We start from the raw sequence: 21,236 nt of genomic DNA on the forward strand, positions 1-21,236 counted from the left end.
GGTGTTTCCATCTTAACTCCCAGGAATGCCAAGCAAGATGTTGATGACGAGTACGGTGTGTCCCAGGCCCTGGCACGGGGCCTGCAGTCCTATTACGCCGTGGCCCATGCTGTCACCGAGAGAGTGGATAAGCAGTCGGCGCTCATGGTCAATGGTGTCCTTAAACAGTACCAGGTAAGGTCGGAGGGGCACATCCACACAGCACTCCTGGGGTTTCCAGGGTGTGGGTGGCTGCCGAAGTCACATTCCAGTCTTTGTCTCTGGACATGCGCTCTTCCCCTCTGAACCTCCGTTTTCCTGATCTGTTAGCCTAGCCTCCAGGAGGAGTTGAAATTGTGCAATAAGTCTGGATCTGCTGGGTGCTTAATGTATGCCGGGCAGAACAGGAGGCTGCTATCTGTTCTCTTCTAAGCGCTAAACAACCCTATTTAGTGCGTGCTTCCATCTCCGCATTTGGCGGATGTGGGGGGCAACCGAAGAACAGAGAGGTGCAGTGATTCTGCAGAATCACACAACTCGGGAGTGGCCAAGCCAGGACGGGCCCAGGCGTGGGCGCACGGGTGCTCGGTGCATGTTCCCCGGAGCCCTGCAGTGAGGCAGTGAGGGCAGGGAGCTTCAGTGTCGGGAGCCGGTAGCCCTGCTTTCTGTTGGCCGTTCCAGGTAGAAACTTAGCTGTTCGGATGTGGACCAGAAAAAGAGATTTTGTAGACACATATCACCAGCACGGCAACCCTGTGATTTTGCAGGAGTGATTGCTGAGGATAAGGATAAGTAAGAAAGGACTGGGCTGATTGACAGTGAAATACCAAAAATCCCGATGACCACGGGTGGTTCGTGGCCAGGACAGACTTGTGCCTGGCCGTGCCGAGTCTCTGAAGCCTGGGGAATGCTCTCGTACCCGACTCGGGCTTCAGTCCCGGCCGCTTGCCTCTCTCCATGCAGATCAAAGGCCTGGAGTGGCTGGTGTCTCTGTACAACAACAATCTGAACGGCATCCTGGCTGACGAGATGGGCCTGGGGAAGACCATCCAGACCATCGCCCTCATCACGTACCTCATGGAGCACAAGCGGATCAATGGGCCCTTTCTCATCATAGTACCTCTCTCGTAAGCGCTCTCGTCCCTGGGGGGTCTGGGAGGGTCCAGTGAGAAGGGCCACGCAGCTCGGGTTCACGTCACCTCATGGCTTCTTGAAAGACCCCGTCTCCAAATACAGACCCATTCTGAGGGGACTTGGGGCGTGGGACACACAACTTAGCACCCAGCATCCTTCCTCTGGTTTCCAGGGGCAGGATGGGAGAAGGGTGGGTGATGGAGGGCCCGCCTGTCATCCCTATTGGGGCAGTTCTCACAAGATGACCGTGGAGTGCTCTTCAAGTCCACCAACCAGCACACTGCACACAAGGTGTCGCGGGAGCCAGACCGGCTCCCGCTAGCAGAGTGGACGAGAGCCATTTGAGGAAATATCACTACCTCTTCCTCCCCGGGGCACGGGGCCCTCTGGTCCACCTCCCTTCCTGGCTCTGGCAACCCCGGCACTTAGTGTGGTAGGCTCTGGGTCCTCCAACCGAGTCCCGAAGAGGCTCTTACTCACCACCTCTTGGCACTGCTGACCTCCTCCTCCCGGCAGGCAGCCATGTGGGGCCAAGATTCACCAGCTACCCCGGGCGTCCGTCTTCCTAGGTCAGCACTGCCACAGCATGGTTCACCTGCCCCAGAGCTTTTCTAGAAGTCCTGGGGCTGGTTCTCATTGACCCCGGCTCCGGTTTCATGTCCTGCACCAAACCAGTCCCAGGCCAGGGGATGGTCCATCCTGATGTGGCCAGGCCTCTGTGTACGCGCTTGGCCTGGGCCTGGAGGGAAACCCCCTGCCTTCCGCCAGCACTCAGCAGTGACCGCTTCATCCTCAAATCGGCTGTCCGGGCTGAGCGCTCAGGCGCCGATCCCACAGGAAATACCCTCCCGCTTTGAAGATGGCCAGGCCGCCAGAGGCCACGCAGCCACGGCTGGGGGTCCCAGAACTCTCCCAGCATCTACTTGGGCAGGTTTATTTCTTCCTTCTGCTTTCCCTTCCTTGGACTCGTGTGAATTTGGCTGTGCTGCTGGAACAGAGCTGCGCAGAAGGAGAACTGTTCGCACAGTGCGGCAGAAGGGCCCAGGCTGAGGACAGACGGCCTTGCCTCCCCCTCCCCCGCGGTCAGACCCAACTTCTCAGCTTTCTGTTGCATTTCTCCATGTGCCGTCTCTCGGCCCACCAGGGACTGAAGTCCCCCCTTTTTGGGCCCCTCCCCCCAAGGTGTAAGGTGTGAGCTCATCTCTACCAGAGTGGTTCACCCCCGCGTGCTGTCCTATAGCGTGGGTGTTTCGTTTTCATTTTAACGTTACTTCATTTATAAATAGTTGCAAAATCAGAATAAAGATTTTCTGTATGCCTTTCACCCAGCTTCCCAAATCTTTGCAGCTCCAGGGCAGTTCTAAAGGCAGCGCTGGTCACGAATCTAGAGACCTCATTCACATGTTGTCTAATGTCCCCACCGACGGCCCCTTTCTGGTCCAGGCTCCTACTTTTGTTGTCATGTCTCCGTGACGTGTCTGTGACATTTCTGCAGTCCGTCTTCATCCTCGATGATGTCGACACTTGAATTCTGCTCAGGCGTTAGTAGGCTGTCCCTCAGACTTTGTTTGTGTTGGATGCCTGGCCCTGAAAGTCTGGTAAGAATCCCCGAGAAGGGATGCTGTGCCCTTCCTGGGGCCATGTTTCAGGAGGCATGAGAGATTGAGAGGCCCGGTCAAGGGAGAGGATAACTTTGGTCTCTGTTATGTGGTGCCTGCTGGTTTCCCTGTGTGATCCTAGGAGTTTTCCTTTGTAATTCAGAAGTCCCTGGTGGGGAGGCATTTAGAGTCCATGGAAGTGTCCCATTTCTCATCACACTTTGCCCAGAGATTTCTGCATCCATCAGATGAGTCTGGCTTGAGACACCTACCCCAGCAGGAAGGGCTGATGGTGGTTTTCTTTCCAGTGCACCTCCCACACTGTGGGAGATCCACTGTAAGGAAGAACTATACCTTCTCCATGTACTTACTGATGTGTATAACTTTTTAAAAATTTTTTTTAAATGTTTAATTTTTTTTTTTTATTAAAACTTTTTTTGTTTAACGTTTATTTATTTTTGGGACAGAGAGAGACAGAGCATGAACGGGGGAGGGGCAGAGAGAGAGAGGGAGACACAGAATCGGAAACAGGCTCCAGGCTCTGAGCCATCAGCCCAGAGCCTGACGCGGGGCTCGAACTCATGGACCGCGAGATCGTGACCTGGCTGAAGTCGGACGCTTAACCGACTGCGCCACCTAGGCGCCCCTAAAATGTTTGTTTATTTTTGAGAGATAGAACGTGAGCAGGGGAGGGGCAGAGAGAGAGGGAGACACAGAATCTGAAGCAGGCTGCAGGCTCTGAGCTGTCAGTACAGAGCCCAATACCGGGCTCAAACTCACGAACCATGAGATTGTGACCTGAGCCGGCCACTTAACCAACTAAGCCACCCAGGCGCCCCTGTTTTGTGTAACTCTTACCTGAAACTGGCAGAATGGAGACTTTATTTTCTTGGTCAGATTATTCCAGATTTGGCCTGTGGAGACCCTTCAGGTTGGTTCCCGTTTCCTTCCGACGTGTCCCGGTCACTGTGTCACGCTTGGTATTGGCTTGAGAATCGTTTTAGCTTTGGAGAAAAGTTGCAGAGGTACTACTGAGAGCCCTGCGTGCCCTCCCCCGGTTACCCTGTTGTGAATAACATCTCACGTGACTGGTACGTTTCTCACAAGTCAGGAGCTGGCACTGGCACATTACTGTTAACTCCAGCGTTTACGCCCCTCTCTCTACTTTTCTCCTGGCATCTGGCTGCTGTTCTAGGACCCCACACTGCAGTCAGCCTTCTCAGAGCCTTGGCCTTCTGTGGCCAGCAGGCACTTCTCACATTTCCATGTTTCTGTTCATCTTGACGGTTTCAAGGAGGACAAGCCTGGTGTTCTGTAGGATGTCCCTGAATCTGTCTGTCTGGTGATTTTTTTCATGCTTGGACAGGATGCTCGGTTTGGGGGCTAAAGACCACAGGGGTAAAGTGTCCCTGTCGTGACATCGTATCAGGGGCAGTTACTGTCACTGTGCCTTGTCACTGGTGATGTTGACCTTGATCACCAGGTTGAGGTCCTGTTTGTCAGGTGTCGACACTGTGAAGTTACACTTTCTTCCCTCTTCCATATTGTATTCTGGAATAGTCACTGAGCTCAGTGCCCATATAAACGAGCAATTAAGCTCCACCTCTTTGAGGGAGAAATAGCTCTGTAGATTCTTTAGAATTCTTATGTACAGAGGATGTATTTCTTCTCCCCATTTAATTTATTTAATCATTTTAACCACTTTTTTTTTTTTTTTAGCATTATTTATATATTTTGAGAGAGAGCGTGGCAGAGGGGCAGAGAGCGAGAGGGAGAGAAAATATCCCAAGCAGGCTCTGCACTGTTAGCACCAAGCCCAATGTGGGGCTCCATCTCACAGACTGAAATCATGATCTGAGCAGAGATCAGGTGTCAGATGCTTGACCGACTGAGCCACCCAGGGGCCCCTACTTAATCGTTTTACGTCAGTGTGGACTCATGGGTACTGAGTTTAGACCTTGGTCTATACAGCAGTAGTAGTTTATCTTGTGGCTCGGATCATTCCAGCTTTGACCGCGGGGAGCTTTCAGTTGGGGCTACTGTGTCCCTTTGATAGGCCCCCATCATTGGGGGGTATCGAGGCACCTAGTTGTTTTTGGTACCCAAAGGTGCCCCCACCTCAACTTGTATACTTCTGGCCTAAGGCCTGGAATCGGCCATTTTTTCTAAGAGGCCCCGGTTTCTCTTCTTAGAGGTCAGTATTGGAGACGAAGAGCTGGGTGCTGGGTGTGCCTGGTGCCCCCGAAGTGTCGTTGCTAGCGGGCCCTGTCAACGCACAGCTCTGGGCAATAAATATACGCGTTTATCTAACGTGATTTCTGTGTCTGGTCACGTCCAACGGCTGTCTCTGCCTCAGCCACAGAGCTCTTTCTGGGCTTTCTTACTTGTTCATCTGCAGTGTATGTGGATGGCTGTGTGTGCACGTACAGCAGTTTCCAGGTAGTTCATCTGTGCGAAGCAGCTTTACCAATTGGAGTACAGTGTTTATTTATTTATTTTTTTTTCAACGTTTATTTATTTTTGGGACAGAGAGAGACAGAGCATGAACGGGGGAGGAGCAGAGAGAGAGGGAGACACAGAATCAGAAACAGGCTCCAGGCTCCGAGCCATCAGCCCAGAGCCTGACGCGGGGCTCGAACTCACGGACCGCGAGATCATGACCTGGCTGAAGTCGGACGTTTAACCGACTGCGCCACCCAAGCACCCCTGGAGTACAGTGTTTAGATCCAGTTCCTTTTGTCTTGCGGCACAGTTTCCTGTCAAAATAACTTTTCCCAATGTGCTTTAAGTTGGCTTCAGCGAAGGGACGCTGTGTGTTGATCTTCAGGCTTTTTACACCCACGTCCCACCCAGACAAGTGCCTGGTCGTTGGAATGACCTCTCCTCTGGGCCAGAAGAGCTCCTTTTGCCCTAGGGAGCTGTTTTAGACATTGAGCGTCCAGCTCTCACATCTACCCACTGAGACACACGAGTTTGCTCGTCCTGCCTCCCTCTCGATCTCTGTCTCTCAGCCTATCTCCTCAGTCTTCCCTGCCCCCAACTGTCGTGGCTCCTGCCCCCCGCCCCCCCCCGCACACATTCCCCACACCTCAAGTTTTAGCCCTCAGCTTCTTTCTTGGTGCCTTGACTGTACACCATTGCTCCATACAGTGGAATCCAGACTTGAGAAACTGGACCAGGGCAGTCTTGCTGATCCTCGGTAAGGGGTAACCTAGAGCCAAGCCATCTGAGGCAGGCCCAGTGGCCCCAAGATGCCAGGACCCACGCTTTGACAGTTTTTTTGCTCAGGACTTTTGCTTCTAGCCTTCTTACCTCATGGTTGCAAAATGGCTGCACTGCCTCTGTCATTTCATATGGGTTCCCAGGGTGGTGGACAGGGCGAAGGGCAGCTGATTGTCCCCCCCCCCCCTCCTTTGAGTACTTTCCCCAACAGCATCTTGAACTTCATCTCATTGGCTCCAACTAGGTCCTCCCTGTTGGCCCTGGTTGCTGAGGAGCCTGGGAACTAGGGGTTTACGATGAAGACGGTACCACCCTCAGTGGAGCTTCTTGCAGTGGAGAGCTGGCTGAGCCACAAGCAATCTCTGCCACTCGGCCTCTGAGTCCTGTCTTTACAAACTAACCAGACTAGACTTTTTGAGTAAATTCCCTTTCTCGCCGGAAATTGTATGTCCCAGTGTTTCCCAGGGAACCCACCCACCCCCTATGAACTTGGCTTTATTATTGTCGTCACCCTCCTGAGGCTCTGTCTCACAGTCCCCGGTGAATCGTGCCTCCTCATCTACCCGCCAGCCACCCCCATGCCTGCTCACGGCTGCTTCCTCTCTCTCCCCACCCTTCCTGGCCTTGCTCCTCCCATGAAGGAGCAGACGAGAGTCTGTGTTGCTGCCCTTCACCCAGCCCTTCACCCGAGGCCGGCACACTCTCCCCACCTCCGTTGTCTGCTGCTGGGCAGGAACCTGCAGGGGCCGCCATTTTCATTTCAAGGTGCACAAAGAACGTGTGGCGTCTCCCGTGCTCCCCGGTGTCTGGAACACACTCTCCAGCACGGCTCTGAGCCTGAAATGAGCCACTGTGGGTCTGCGGTTTTCCTGGGAGCCAGCTCACGACACGTGGCATGTTCTCATAGGGGCCTGGGACCCCACAGCAGTGACAGGACTGGTTCCCAGGTTCAACTCCTGGGTCTGGCCTCCTGCAGCCACTGGTTCCAGCCCGGAGCCGCTCTAGGCTCCTCCTACCCAGGGCATCACCCCCTCGTCCCCCACGCAGTCGGTTACTTGGCCAGCTTGAGCATCACGGCCAAGTCGGCCTCGTGCCCCAGCGAACATTGGCTTAGACGGGAGCTGTTGATGAAAGAATTAGCACCTGACTGCCCCTTCCTTATTTCCATCAGCACATTGTCAAACTGGGCATACGAATTTGACAAGTGGGCCCCCTCCGTGGTGAAGGTGTCCTACAAGGTACGTCACAGCCTGAAGAGACGGACATGGATGAGGGCAGGGGAGGGGTGGGAAGGGCAGGGGAGGGGTGGGGAGGGCAGGGGAGGGGTGGGGAGGACAGGGGAGGGCAGTCCACTTGCATGACTCACAGGGTGCGTACGCCCACGTTTTCCTGTGCTGTACACACGGGACCATGCTATTCGTGAGGGGTTTGGATCGTTTATTTCACGGTGATGCTTCTTTTTAAGTCATGCCGTGGACTCAACATGTGGCATCCGGTGACATCAGCGCGTTCACTGCAAGATTTTGTTCTTGTCACCCCGGCTTTGGATAAAACCCATTCACGTAGAAAGACTCAATGAGTGTACTGTGGTCTGTGGGACATGGGACTTGTTCACCCCGCGAGGAAGACACTTACTGTGCCTTTTGTGTCAGTGGGGTGTCCTTGGCTGCCAGGCTCCTAGGTCCAGGCTCTTCACCCTGTGCCGGGAGGCTCTGGGCCACACGATGTGGAGGAGGCGGTCCCGACACTGGGAACAGTGTGGGCAGGGGGAACTTGGTGCATTTAAGGAGCTAAGAATCGTTCTGCTGGCAAGAACTCCTGGGACCCAACAAAGCTCCGTCAACCTGGAACGTGAGCCTGGAGAAAGCACCGTGTCTGCATCCTGGGGCCCTGGTCACAGGCTCAGTTTGGAGTTTGGAGCTGGGGAGGGGCAGGGCAGGTTTGCTAACTGGGGAGAAGGCTGGAGCTACGCGTCTGGGAGTGCTCACGGCGCCCGCACGAGCACAGGAGGCCCGGGGGGCAGAGGCCCTGGTTTCCAGCTTCGAGGCCTCAGAGGAGGCCTGGGAAGAGGAGGGAGCTGATGGGGCCACTGAGCAGGGGGCAGGTGTAGCGCAGGCGACAAGTTGGAGGACAGGCCCAACGGCCTTGCCCGGCGCCCTTCTGTGGCAGCCCCGGCGAGGTAGGTGTCAGCCGCCGTGGCCTCAGGAGGCTGAGGCGTGTGTGCCTTCTCTCCCTCGCAGGGTTCTCCAGCAGCCAGGCGTGCTTTTGTCCCCCAGCTCCGAAGTGGCAAGTTCAACGTCTTGCTGACGACTTACGAGTACATCATTAAAGACAAGCACATCCTTGCAAAGGTAGTATGTCCTTGTGTAAAACACACCAAGCCCCAGACAGTCACGTGATGTCAGGGAGCACCTGATCCAGGGTTGTCGTGTGTGTGTCATGCAGACTAGCTTCTAAGAACTTCTGCCCAAAGAGCTTACTCACGTAGGGTACCTCCTGACCCGTCACCAGTCCTGTCCTCATTATGCCTGGCAGGGTAAGGGTGAGGCCAGCCTTGTCTCTGCCTGGGTCTGGTGGCCGTGGCCTTCCATCCCGGGTGGCTGTGCCACCCCCACCGTGGCCCTCAGGACCCAAGCCCACAAAGCAACTATGATTTTGGCATTCAGGGCTGAGGACTCGTGCTCCGTCGGTCTCGGGCTGGCATGTGTTTGCTGGGGGTCTTGCAGGCCTGGAAGCCTCTTGAGTGACACTGTTGTGAAGGCAGCTGTAGTCAGGCCATCGGTGGATCACTGAGACCATACCTTGACCCGGGTATAAAACTCACATGGTCCCTTGCCTACAAAAAGGTCACCTTTCCTGGTTTGGAGGCTGAAGATGATGCAGGTGTTCTGACCACTAACCATCTAGCACAGGTTAGGTCGGGTGATCGAATTTTTGACTCAGGGATGGAGGTGTTCACAGGTCACCTGTAGGGACTTCGTCGCTGTGACGATTCGGGTGCTCCATACCCATCTCCGGTGTACAGATGAGGGGGCTGGGGTTCATGAGCAGGCTCTTCCCCTCGTGCCTGTGGTGCAGGCCACCCCTTCCAACCCTGCAAAGCCTGGCCCGTCCCGAGCCTGAGAAAGTCCTTACCTGGCAGCGGCATTAATGGATGTCAAGGCCAAGTGACGGGGACTCCTCCTGGGAGACGGCTCCCTTTCCCCTGCCCCTGTCAGCTCTGCCCTGTTCTGTCCGGTCACCTGACATGCATCGCCTGTCTCAGGCGTCACTGTGTCCACGGGAGGGCGGAGCTGAAGCACGGAGCAGTTGGGAGGCTCGTCACGGTGTCCTGCAGACTCAGGCTCACCGTGAGTCTGGACATCGAGCCAGTGTCTGTCGGTCCTGTGGTCACCAGCAGGCTCTGGGCACAGCCCCAGCCCCTCGGAGCTCCCATTCTGAACTTACCTGTACTAGTACTGCCTTGAGAGGCACAGCCTGGTGGTTGGAAAATGTACCCACTTCTGAGCCACGTCCCCTGTAGACCCCCCACCCCCAGCCCAGGGCCCTCTAATCGGCGAGAGGTGTGTTATTTGTAGTATTTTTCTGTGCTGCGTCCAAGCATATGTAATCTGGGGGGAAACCAGAGTACTTTCCTGCAAAGTGCGTCGTTCGCCCGACAGCGGGTCACGGGCATGTCTTCTGTGTGTCTGTCTGCACCGCCTGCTTCACGGAGGCCCTGTTATGTGGCTGTCGCTTGTCAGGGGAACTTGTTATGCCCATGTTCTTCACCTAAATCTGTTGTTCCGGCTGGAGGCTTGCCTGAGAGTTGGGACATTCTCGCTAAGCTAGGGGCGACCCTGCTGCTTCCTGTGGGGCCCCCCCCCCCCCCCGCCACACAACCTCCTGCTCTGGGGCCCCACAGATCCGTTGGAAGTACATGATCGTCGATGAAGGCCACCGCATGAAGAACCACCACTGCAAGCTGACGCAGGTCCTCAACACGCACTACGTGGCTCCCCGCCGCCTGCTGCTGACTGGCACGCCGCTGCAGAACAAGCTGCCCGAGCTCTGGGCGCTCCTCAACTTCCTGCTGCCCACCATCTTCAAGAGCTGCAGCACCTTCGAGCAGTGGTTCAACGCGCCCTTTGCCATGACTGGGGAAAAGGTGTGTGTGTGCAGTTGGCTCCGTGCTGGTGGTAGGTAAGGCAGGGAGGGGGGCCGTGGTCATGGGAACTTTGCCCAAGTGGACAGTCCCGGGCTCGGCTGGCTTCTCTCAGGTGTCTGCTGAGTGCCCCCCACAGCGGGCCAGGCTTGCGCTGGATGCCAGGGCGGGAGGCCATGTCTTCATGGGGCAAAGCGGCCCCGGTGCCGAAACTGAAGGGCGGAGATCGTGAGAGTGAACTCTGGGGAGTCGCTCGGGGATTTCCTGATCCTGTGCCTCAGGTCCAGGGAGGGGACAGCAAGGAATATGGCCCTGAGGTAGCTGTGGCGCTGGGTCCACGTCCCAAGGGTCCTGTTGGTCCTTCTAGAGAGATCAGATTTCACCCCAAGGGTAGCAGCAGTCTCAGAAGATTTTAGTTAAGACAGCAACACAGTCAGATTCTGTATACTTTGTTTTTAACAACCACTGTGATTAACGTCTCTCCATGTCTACATGGCTGTGGATGGCATTGTCAGCCTGAAGACCAGACATTGGCCTGAGGAACCAGGTGTTCATTGCTTGATGAAGTCTCCAAGCCGGCTCCCAGTGCACGCCTCCTGTGCTGTTGGGGTTTGAGGGGGGCTTATGGGCAGGTCATGTTTTCTGTCGAATGAGGCTGCATGGCTAGAACCTGGTGACTGAGGAATGGGACACAATTGCAGAGGTTGGAGGTTAATGAGGAGTGTCACTGCCCTCGGTGGCTGGGCTCCCTGGGGCCACCAGTGTTTCTGGCCCAGCCAGCTGGTTCCCAGTCCTGAGGGTCTCCATGGGCAGGTCCAGGTCAGCTGGGGCCACCTTACTGTCATCCACGAGGCCCCCTCTCCCTGGCTCCATTGGAGACAAGCCCTTCTGAAGGAGACTGTGGCTTTTCCAGGAGGAGCCCCCAGTTTTCAGACCCCCAGGACCCTCATTCCAAGCATATGGCTCTTGTTTCATTTATTTTCAAGGTTAGCAGCAGTTCTAGAACTCTGCTATGAGGTTATCAGGGAGCCCAAGAAAGATAACTTTAAGTCTGGTCTATTTGACTTTTTTTTATTTTTATTTTTTATGTTTATTATTTTTGAGAGACAGCATGCTTGCGCATGAGTTGGGGAGGCAGAGAGAGAGGGAAACACAGAATCCGAAGCAGGCTACAGGCTCTGAGCTGTCGGCACAGAGCCTGATGCAGGGCTCAAACTCACAAGTTGTAAGATCATGACCTGAGCTGAAGTTGGGCACTTAACCCACTCAGCCACCCAGGCGCCCCTTTTTAAAAAAAATTTTTTTTAACATTTATTTATCTTTGAGAGACAAAGAGAGACAGCACGAGTGGGGAAGGGGCAGAGAGAGAAGGAGACAGAGAATCTGAAGCAGGCTCCAAGCTGCGCGGGGCTCAAACTCATGAGCCATGAGATCATGACTTGAGCCGAAGTCAGATGCTTAACCAACTGAGCCAACCAATTTTTAAGAGTTGAATTTGTTAGCATCATAGCAGACACCTTGGGAGAGTAGCGTTTCTTTCCCTCTGTCCCTGCTGTGCTGAAATGAGAGAGGATTTAGGGCTCGCAGCAACAGAGCCCCCCAAGAGGATCATTCGTTTTACAGCAAATGTTCTGTAAATGTGGTTCTGTCCCACTTTCCTTGGGATATGTTGGCGTGTCTCCAGACACACGAGTTTCTATTATTTGTGGGGAGGCAGCCTGGTGTGCTGTGTGTTTCTTTTCCTAGTAAGGCCTATGGGGTGTGGTTCCCTGGAGCCTTGGTTTCTACACACTAGGAATTCCGTGGAAGGTCCCACGTCCTTACACTTTTCTAAAGGAAGGGGGTGCCCCACCATGCCTCTTAAAGCTTAAGGCATCCTGAAACAGGTGCTGAGGGCAAGGTGACTCTAGATGGCCCTGTGCACCCCCCTCACCCCATCCCCACCCCTTTCCTTTGGAGGTAACCTCGGTTTGCTTGTCTCATGGGGGTGCCAGGTGGACCTGAACGAGGAGGAAACCATTCTCATCATCCGTCGTCTCCACAAAGTGCTGCGGCCCTTCCTGCTCCGGCGGCTCAAGAAGGAAGTCGAGGCCCAGTTGCCTGAAAAGGTAACAGATAGTTTTGAGTGGACAAAGCCATGGTGCAGTGTCGTGCCAGGGGTTTTCCGGCGTAGGACCGGTCAGGTGGCGCTCAGGTGATCGTGGCCCTGGTCTCGCTTTGGCATTGTAGTGTCCATGGGGTGTGAGGACAGCCACTCACTCACACGTGCTGGGTCTGCAGAGTGGAGGCGGGTGTGGATCAGAGCGGGGAGGCCGCCTGGCATCTGTGGATCAGATGCCTGGGCAGGTCCTGTCCCATCACATCCTGCGGTGCTTAGAGGCTGTGGGCTGCTCATGAACCCGCTCACACCGCAGGATGGCTCTGGCTTCTTGCTCAGGGTCCCAGTCCCCCAGCTGTCCCCCTAGACACCCTCTCCTCCCCCCGGTGGGACATGCATTACTTGCCCTTGGTTTTCTGGTGGACTGGAGAGAAGCTTTGGGAAAGTAGTCAAGTTGCCCCTTCTGGGTCAGCACGTCCTGTCTGTGTTTCTCTGTCCCGCTGTACCTACCACAGCCTGTCTCTCCTTGTTCCCCAGCTGTGGGGACTCCTCACCGTCATCCACTTATACCCTCATTTGAACACGTATCCTGGGGCCAGGTTGTCTCTGAGAGGTTCAGAGGCCAGTGATGGGCTCAGGCTGGGCGTTAGGCTCAGAGATTCTGAGCTCTGACTGGTGACGTGTGTCCCCTGCAGGTGGAATATGTCATCAAGTGTGACATGTCTGCGCTCCAGCGTGTGCTCTACCGGCACATGCAGGCCAAAGGGGTGCTGCTCACCGATGGCTCCGAGAAGGACAAGAAGGTTAGCCACGGGCCCCTCCCCTTCCCCACCTGGAAGTCCAAGGCAGGTGGGTTGGGGTCAGGCCAGGTGTTTGGGGCTTGAGCACATTGTCGCCACCTGAGCCTTCTGTCTCCTTGGAGTTTACCGTTGAGATCGAGACCTTGTCTGGTGGTGATCTGAAGGGCATCAGATAGCTGCGGTTTAAATCATACCTGGTGGGAACAGGCATGCTCAGTAAAGCCCAATGGCCCATTTCCAGGGATTCCCCCAAGACCCTCCCAGTGTGTCACTATCTGATGTCCTCCGCTTATGAAATGCTGGCCTGCCGCAGATACATCTGTCAACAGGGTGGAGCCCCGTGCTAGTTAGACTGTTCCAGTGAGCCTCCCCTTTCCAGCTGGGAAAGAACTGGCTTAACAGCCATGGCCACTGAGCCCCTTCACCTTGGCAGTAAAAGCATTTGGGGTGATGTGAAGTTTGAAGTGGATGGGGTCTGGGTGAGCTGCTACCTTCTGGGACCCCACCCACCCCAGCTCCCCTCGTAAGGACAGAAATTCCCTCCTGGGTCCCTTGATTCTGCTCCCGATGCCTCCCCATTGGCCTACCTCCCCATTTCTTCCTTTCCATGTTTTCTTTGGGCCCTTTCTCACCTGAGTAGTTGCAGCAGATACCCAAGCCCTGCATCCTTCTCTCTGTAGCACGGGTCTTCCCAGGTCATCAGGGCCCATCTGGCTGCAGCCCCTTAGAGATTCCCCTCGAGGCCCCCGACCAAGAAAAATGTTTGTCATTCAGCCTCAGCTCTTTGCCAGTCTTCCTTCCCTTCCGTCCTCCCAGCCTCTCCAGTGTGCCAGGCAATCTCTTCCCCTGGCGCTGGCTCTGGGCCCTCTGCGCCTCCCCGGGAGCCAGCCCCCTGCTCCCAGCTGCTCTACCACACGCCATCCCTCCCCTGAGGTGCCCCCTTCTGGAGTCCTTCTCCCACCCCCCACCCCCACCCCCCGTCCCCACAATCTGCTCCAGGGACAAGACCCAACATGGGAGCTTCTCTTCTGCCTTCCCAGGGCAAAGGTGGCACCAAGACCCTGATGAACACCATCATGCAGCTCAGGAAGATCTGCAACCACCCGTACATGTTCCAGCACATCGAGGTGAGGCCCTTCTCCAGGGATGGCAGGCCTTCCGTCCTCCAAGCCGCATCTGTCTGGGCTGAGCCCCTCCTCACACAGAGTTAGGCTTAATGTTTATTTATTGTTGAAAGAGAGACTGAGAGTGCATGAGTCGGGGAGGAGCAGAGAGAGGGAGACACAGAATCCAAAGCAGGCTCCAGGCTCTGAGTTGTTGCCACAGAGCCCGACTTGGGGCTCAAATCACAAACCGTGAGGTCATGACCTGACTGGAAGTCAGACACTGAACGACTGAGCCACCCAGGTGCCCCTCCCTGACAGCTTTTTACTACACTTGATCTTAGCCAAAAGGCCGAGAAGCGATGTTGACAGCTTTTTAAAAGATACTTTATAATACTTTGAGTAGGTAATGCCTGTACTTGTCTTGCTGTTGATTTTCTGTGTGTAAGTGCTTATTGTAAACAATAAGTGCTTATTGTAACCCCAGATAGCTGCAGAAAGCATTCAGAGACTCATCTTTGTGGTTATTTTCCCAAATAATCCTGGTAGGGTCCCTCTGCCTCTGCTGGTTGGCATACTAGCTTTTGCCGCTCAGTGATGTGGGAGGGGCCATTCCTGTTTGGAACGTTGAGAGCAGCTTCCCTTTTTGTGAAGTCTCTGGGTCAGAACTTTTTGGGGCCACGATACCCTTTGAGAGCCTGGATTCTTCTGAATTGCACACGTATGTCTGTACTCACTGGCATAAGGTCTCGGGATCTTTGCAAACCCCCTGATGCCCCTGGGATTCCATTTCTCTGCTCCAAGAATGGTCTCAGGCGTACATTTTGGTGGTTAACAGTGCTGTCCTGTGACTTACTTTTCTTTGGGGGAGCCTGAGGAAGGGGATGTTGGTGGGATGCAAAAGCAGTGTACAGCGTCTGGGTGTGGCCTCAGAGCCACTGTGGGTGACCTCTGTGCACCAGTGTGAGGGCTCGGAGGTGTGGGGCCTCTTCCTGCCCTGCCCTGACCAATCTCTCATTCTGTTGCAGGAGTCCTTCTCCGAGCACTTGGGGTTTACCGGTGGCATCGTGCAAGGGTGAGAAGCTTCCCGGTGAAGGGGGTGGGCACACGGTCCACATGCAGGTCTTTTGCACTTCTTTGGTTGACTTTATCGCTCTTGTGACCTTTGTCCAATTTCAGAGGCACCGTGTTCGTGGCAGTAAATTTAGAAAATATAGAGAAGCCCAAAGAAGGGGCTAAAAAATCTCCATACCTTGAGAGTAGGTCACCATTAATCTTATGAGGCAGAGCTGGCTTCCCCGGGCCCACCGTGCCACATCCGGGCTCTGGGACCCTTGACAGCCTTCTTAACCACTCTGAGCCTACGCTCCGTCCGCTAAGAGAAATGGTATTTGATCCACCTTGTCACGGGAGTGTTTTCTCCAGCGTTGTTCATGAAGTCCAACCCAGGCTTCGTTAAGCCCAGGTGTGGCTGTGGGTTCTACATCTAGATCTCAACATTGCAAATAGCTTTGCTATGGAGCTAAAGCCACCACCATTTCTCTGGGCTAGTAAACTGCTGTGAAGAACAAAGGCATCAAAGTAAAAGATTAAGACGTTCTTTAGCTATGTGTCTTTTGTACCAAATTGCATAATTGGGGTGTCACAGAGTTGACTTCAGGTCCTGGCCCTGGCATATCCGCAGCCATGTCTCGCTGTCCCCCTGGCCTCAGTCTGCACAGCTGTAGACCAGGGGTTGTTGGCTGGAGTGAATGAGAAAAGCAGCTTTGGCCCTGAACCCTGCACGGGGTGCGGTGTGGACACTCTCCAGTGTGAGCCTTTGCTCTTGGAGGTTCTCTCAAGGAATGGGGAGGAGGCCTAGCTTCCTGCTGTCCCAGCACGATTGCTGATCATGTCTCTTCTCATTCTTAAAAGTGTCTGAGTTGGACGACAGTCATGTGCTCACCCTTGATCAAGTCTGGCCTGAGCATATTTTAGTTGGGTTGAAATGACTTTGCGGAAACTCCACAAGGGTGAGTGGGTCTGCCTAGGAAGCCACTTCTGTGCCCATGATCATGATGACCAGCCTGCCTAGGCGCTCAGGTCAGCCTGAAGATGGGAGCCGTCTCCTGTGCCTGTCTGCAAAGCACCACTGTTAACATTATGTGCGTTCTTTCCCCGCTCCCTCCGCTCCCCAGGCTGGACCTGTACCGCGCCTCGGGGAAGTTTGAGCTTCTTGATAGGATTCTTCCCAAACTCCGTGCCACCAACCACAAAGTGCTGCTATTCTGTCAGATGACCTCCCTCATGACGATCATGGAAGATTATTTTGCATATCGCGGCTTTAAATACCTCAGGCTCGACGGTAAGTGTGACCAAGAGAGACGCTTTTTGAGGGGACTCATTATCTGCAGCTGCCAAAGCTTCTGGCTGGTACCCCGTCCCTTAACAAGGCAGAGCAGGGCCTGGAGCTTGGGTCTAGCATCAAGAGTGAGCCTACCACTTTCAGTGGTGCAGGCCTGTGGGACTGGTTGGCCGAGGAGGTTGGCCAGCCTGGGTCTGACACCCCGTTCTCCCGAACATGAGGCTCCTGCTCTGCGCACTACACATCTGGGTCCGGTGTTCACAGGGTTTTATGCAACAGCCGTGTTTTGGTTAGAAGCAGCAGAAATCCATATCCCGTGGGCATGAGGAAGAAGTATTCAGGGGTTATGCTTGCTTCGGTACGGCTGGACCCACGTGTCTAGAAGATACTGATGAGCTTTTCTCAGGCTCTTGGCTCCACTGTTCTCCATCTTGGCTTCCTGCTCAGGCATCCTGTCCAGGCTCCCCTGATGCTCTTTCAGCAAAGTCCTCGATGGTCCCCAACAAAGGGAGCAGCCCATCTTTTCCCTCAGAGGTCCAAGGGCTGGCTCTCATTAGGTGGTTGTGAGCCACATGCCCCTCTCTCCAGTGCCACGTGGTTGTAGAGCTGTCACTGGTCAGGCCTGGAGCCCACGCCGGAACTACGTGCACTGAGAGTAGCAGGCAAGGGAGAGCGGGAAGCTGGGGATGCAGGATGACAGCAAGTTCTTCTGGGAACAGTGCTTGTCTGAGACCCTTGTGCTCTCATGGCCTTTATCCCAGCCCACGGGAGCTCCTGAGGGGGGGTGGGTGCTCAGTGAGATGGTGACAGCATGCTGGACGTGTGGTCTGACGCTTGTCAGGTGGCCAGGAAGGCCCCAGTCTTTGTGCGACTGCAGGAGCACTCGGACTCCTGAGAAAAGTGAGCTTGGGGAGCCACTGGGTGGAACACAGTTAGGGAGGTTGCTTCTTTCCCACAGCTTCTCGGAGCTTTTATTGAAGCTCATTGCCAGGTGCATCTGCCTGACAGGATGCCCCAAACTTCTGGGCCTTCATTTTGTCTATTGCCGTGCAGCTGGTGGAACTGTGGTTTCACAGACCACAGACCTGTGGTCGCTGGCTGGTCGCCCGTCGGTCTCTGTCCTCCCCGCCCCCACGCACGGCCTGCCTTTCACACCTGTCATGCCTTCCTTCAGTCTGGTCTTGGGAGTTCCGTCCAGGGCCACCTTTACAAACACAAATGACAGCATGTCTCCCTGTGCCCCTGACAACAGGACAGCCCGGCCTCTCCAGCCGCCTCACCCGTCCTTCACGGGCCAGGCCTTTGTGAACCCTGGTCCCTGTCTGTGTCGCTAAGTCAACCCTCAGAGGAGGGGCTGTAGGTAGAGAGCATATTCCCACCCGTCACGGCATCTGTTCATTTGCTCCGTTTCTTTCCTTCCCCGTGGTGAGGAGGGGACTTTTGTCTGTCGGCCACAACTGCACAGTACCCACGTGGTCACGGGCAGAAGCTCTGGCAAAGAACAGATAAGAGGTGGGGGCTCAGCAGCATGTTGTGAGATGGAGTCTTCCACCGTCAGCGGTGAGAGTGAAGGTGCCGGGCGGGCCCTTCTGCCGTGGGGCCTGCCCCGTCCCTGCTCCAGGCCTTGCCTGTTCCCCCGGAAAAGGGCAGCTGGGGGCACGTCTGGAGCCCAGGCTCCTGTGGGCATCGGGCCTCCATGCTATGTGTCGTGATGTGTAGGTAAGCAGCTAGAAGCACTGAATATTCATTTCATCACCAAAAATGACTCCTGATTTTGCCACGGGCACCTTGGCTCTGAGCTGGCAGCAGGCCAGCAACTTCGGTGCCCCTGTGCTCTTCATGGTGCCGAGGATCGTGTCTTGGCTGGTCACACCTGAGTCCCTATGGCTCCGTGAAGAGGGAAAGCCATTCCCGCCTGGAGGGAAGAAGCCCTGTTATGAGGCACCTGTGTGCTTGCCTGTAGCAGGTTCTCCTTGTGAACAGAGAAGCCCCTTGTAGGGAGATCAAGGCGGGCGCCAGCCCTCTGGTCAGTCACCTGTTCCAGGCTCTGTGCTTCGGCACCCACCTGGTTCAGCGCTCATACTGGGCTCATTTTACTCCCAGGTGACACAGCAACCCATTGGTTCTCACTTTCATCTCCCCAGGTGGGAGGAGTGGCATTCGCTAGTGTCCCCGTAAACCCGAACCTCTCGCTAATCGCACTGATGCGTATGTGTTGAGCAATTACGGCGCTGGCCCAGGAGGCCTCTGGGGGACGTGCGCAGGCACTATCCCTGCGCTCCAAAGCAGGTGTCTCCCCTGTCTCCTCTCCATCACCCCCCTTCCCCGCGTGGTCGCCCCTGCTGACCCCATTCTCCCCGTGCCCTGCAGGAACGACGAAGGCGGAGGACCGGGGCATGCTGCTGAAAACCTTCAACGAGCCGGGCTCCGAGTACTTCATCTTCCTGCTCAGCACGCGGGCCGGGGGGCTCGGGCTGAACCTCCAGTCAGCTGACACTGTGATCATTTTCGACAGTGACTGGAACCCTCACCAGGTACGAGTGGGCTAGCGCCCCGGCAGGGAGGGGACTCGAGGCTGCACGGAGACCCTGCTTGCCGCGAGTGGCTGCGGCCCCCACAGCTCCTGAGGCTTTTTTACAGAAACTCAGAGGGTATTTTTCTCTGGTTCTCAAAACATAGAAATTTCTTTGATTTTGGAAAAAACGTACTCCGTTGCAGTTAAAAAAAAAATCCTGAATTTTTGGAAATACGTAAAGAAAGCAGAAAATAAACCCGATCTTAACAGCTGTCGGTAATTGCTGCTTTTTTAGTGATGCAAGCCTTCCAGGCTGCGTTCTGTGTGAACTCTCACAGTTGTGCTCTTAAAAACATTTGGGGCCTATGTCTGTGCTGCTGCTCTTTCTTTTTTTTTTTTTTTTTTTTAATTTTTTTAACATTTATTTATTTTTGAGAGACAGAACATGAATGGGGGAGGAGCAGAGAGAGAGAGAGAGAGAGAGACACACACACACACACAGAATCCAAAACAGGCTCCAGGCTCCGAGCTGTCAGCACAGAGCCTGACGCGGGGCTCAAACCCGCAAACTGTGAGATCACAACCTGAGCTGAAGCTGGATGCTTAACTGACTGAGCCGCCCAGGCGCCCCTCTCCTTTCTTATCCATATGCCCTCTACAGGGCGCCACGATACCAGCTACAGAGAAACGGGGTGTTACAGATAACAGCAGTTTTTAACTTTTCCCAATGTTTCATTATAAAAGTGATCATTTTTTAATGCAGATATCAATAACGCGAAATAACCGTCCTTTTTTCCTCGTCCCACCAGTCTCAGCATATGCCAACATGTACCCGTATGCACACAGGCACGTTCGGGTTTTGACACAAAACACAGCACATTCTAGCATGTGCTTTAGCAGCTGGTGTATTCTCCTCTTGGTGCGAGCACACTGGGAGGCCACACAGCCGTGTGCTCAGCTGCCAGGTGTCCGGCCATATGGTGGCCCTGAGACTTTACTCAGACCGCACTTGGCAGGTGTCTGGGTTTTGTTTCTCAGCGTGACCACTTAGGGAGCCCTGTTGTCCCTCTCTTGGAGTATTTGTATGAGGATTCACTGGCCAGTCCACCCTCAGTGGTGGGATTGCTTGGCCCGTGGCCATGATCTCTTTATCTTCTATTCACTTGTGCCACAGTGGCCTCCAGAAGGCTGCCCTAGGTTTCTCTCCCCCCCCCCCCCCCCCAGGGTATGAGCATGTCCTTCCCCACAGCCTAGGGGCACTAGTCAGCAGTGTGGGAATTCTAGCCCATCTGATGGGCCGATGCTCTGGTTGGTTACTAGCCACTCTTTCTACCATCAGCCTGGGGCGTACTTCTCACCAAGACCTCAGCGACCAGCCAATTTCCTGAGAAGTGGAAGTGGTTGGGGGGTGTGCTGCCCCCATCATCAGGCAGATAGTGGGCAGAGGTCCCCCTGGAGCCCTGTCCTCTGCCACACTAGGGGCATCAGAAGCCACTAAACTTCCTACAGGGCCTAGGGCACATGATCCAGTGCTTACCCTGCCGGGAAGCATACTGGGAAGCATACTGGCCGAGCCAGGGGCATTCCTGTCTGCCCCACCCCCCACCCCCGGGCCAGGCGTGGCCTCCATCAACCCCATGGGGTATGATTCTTGACCGTAGGCCCACATCCCTCTGGCCCAGATGCAGGACTTCACGGGAACCCTCCTGATTTGGGGCTGGGGGTGATGATAGAGAAGTGTTGGCAGCCACGGCTACCACTTGATCAGAGCTTCACTGTGCGTCACGCTCTGGGCTGAGCGCCCAGTGCCATTTAGCTCCTCTCCCCACACGACAGCCAGGAGAAGGGCCCGTGTCAGCAGAGTGAGTCCTGAGGCTCATAGAGGTGGGGCCTCGGCCTGAGCTGCACATAAGGGAAGTAGCAGGGCCCGCAGCCAAACCAGGCACTGCCAAGATGCTGTCCTGCTTCGGTCATGTCCTGTGCATGGTGTCCTTAATGCATACGGCCACACCATGCACGGGGCCCTCCCAGGGTAGGTGAGGGGTCCTTTGTCAGCTGTGACATGAGCTGCTTGGGAACATGACCATCCAGGACTTGTCCTCCAATTGGCACCTTCCGCCTGAAGACCCGTAGAGTCCCAGTAAGGTGGGTAGGGGCGACCCCGGGGTGACGTCATCCCGGCCCAGTCTTCAGGTTGCGTTCCTGGGCTCCCAGCTCAAGAAGCCCCTGGTTGGGGCAGGCAGGCAGGAGGAGGCAGGCACATGAGAACCGGAAAGTCTTTCCTGGTGGCGCCGCGAGG

General features: G+C 55.1%; 1 protein-coding gene across 7 annotated transcripts in view; it reads left to right on the plus strand.

Moving 5' to 3' along the window:
* The window catches only part of SMARCA4 (SWI/SNF related BAF chromatin remodeling complex subunit ATPase 4), a 92,405-nt gene that overhangs the window by 45,796 nt on the left and 25,373 nt on the right, over window positions 1-21,236 (plus strand). For all 7 annotated transcript variants that reach the window (XM_040449888.1, XM_040449887.1, XM_040449889.1 and 4 more), the window contains exons 15-25: window positions 24-174; window positions 943-1,106; window positions 7,105-7,171; window positions 8,174-8,284; window positions 9,838-10,080; window positions 12,072-12,185; window positions 12,871-12,978; window positions 14,016-14,102; window positions 15,107-15,153; window positions 16,256-16,422; window positions 18,793-18,956. In XM_040449888.1, the coding sequence (XP_040305822.1) occupies window positions 24-174; window positions 943-1,106; window positions 7,105-7,171; window positions 8,174-8,284; window positions 9,838-10,080; window positions 12,072-12,185; window positions 12,871-12,978; window positions 14,016-14,102; window positions 15,107-15,153; window positions 16,256-16,422; window positions 18,793-18,956 (1,423 nt within the window). The remainder of the gene's footprint in view (window positions 1-23; window positions 175-942; window positions 1,107-7,104; window positions 7,172-8,173; window positions 8,285-9,837; window positions 10,081-12,071; window positions 12,186-12,870; window positions 12,979-14,015; window positions 14,103-15,106; window positions 15,154-16,255; window positions 16,423-18,792; window positions 18,957-21,236) is intronic.

The sequence above is a fragment of the Herpailurus yagouaroundi genome, unplaced genomic scaffold, assembly GCF_014898765.1.
Source record: "Herpailurus yagouaroundi ecotype Mexico unplaced genomic scaffold, PumYag 200, whole genome shotgun sequence".
In the NCBI taxonomy this organism is placed as follows: Eukaryota; Metazoa; Chordata; class Mammalia; order Carnivora; family Felidae; genus Herpailurus; species Herpailurus yagouaroundi.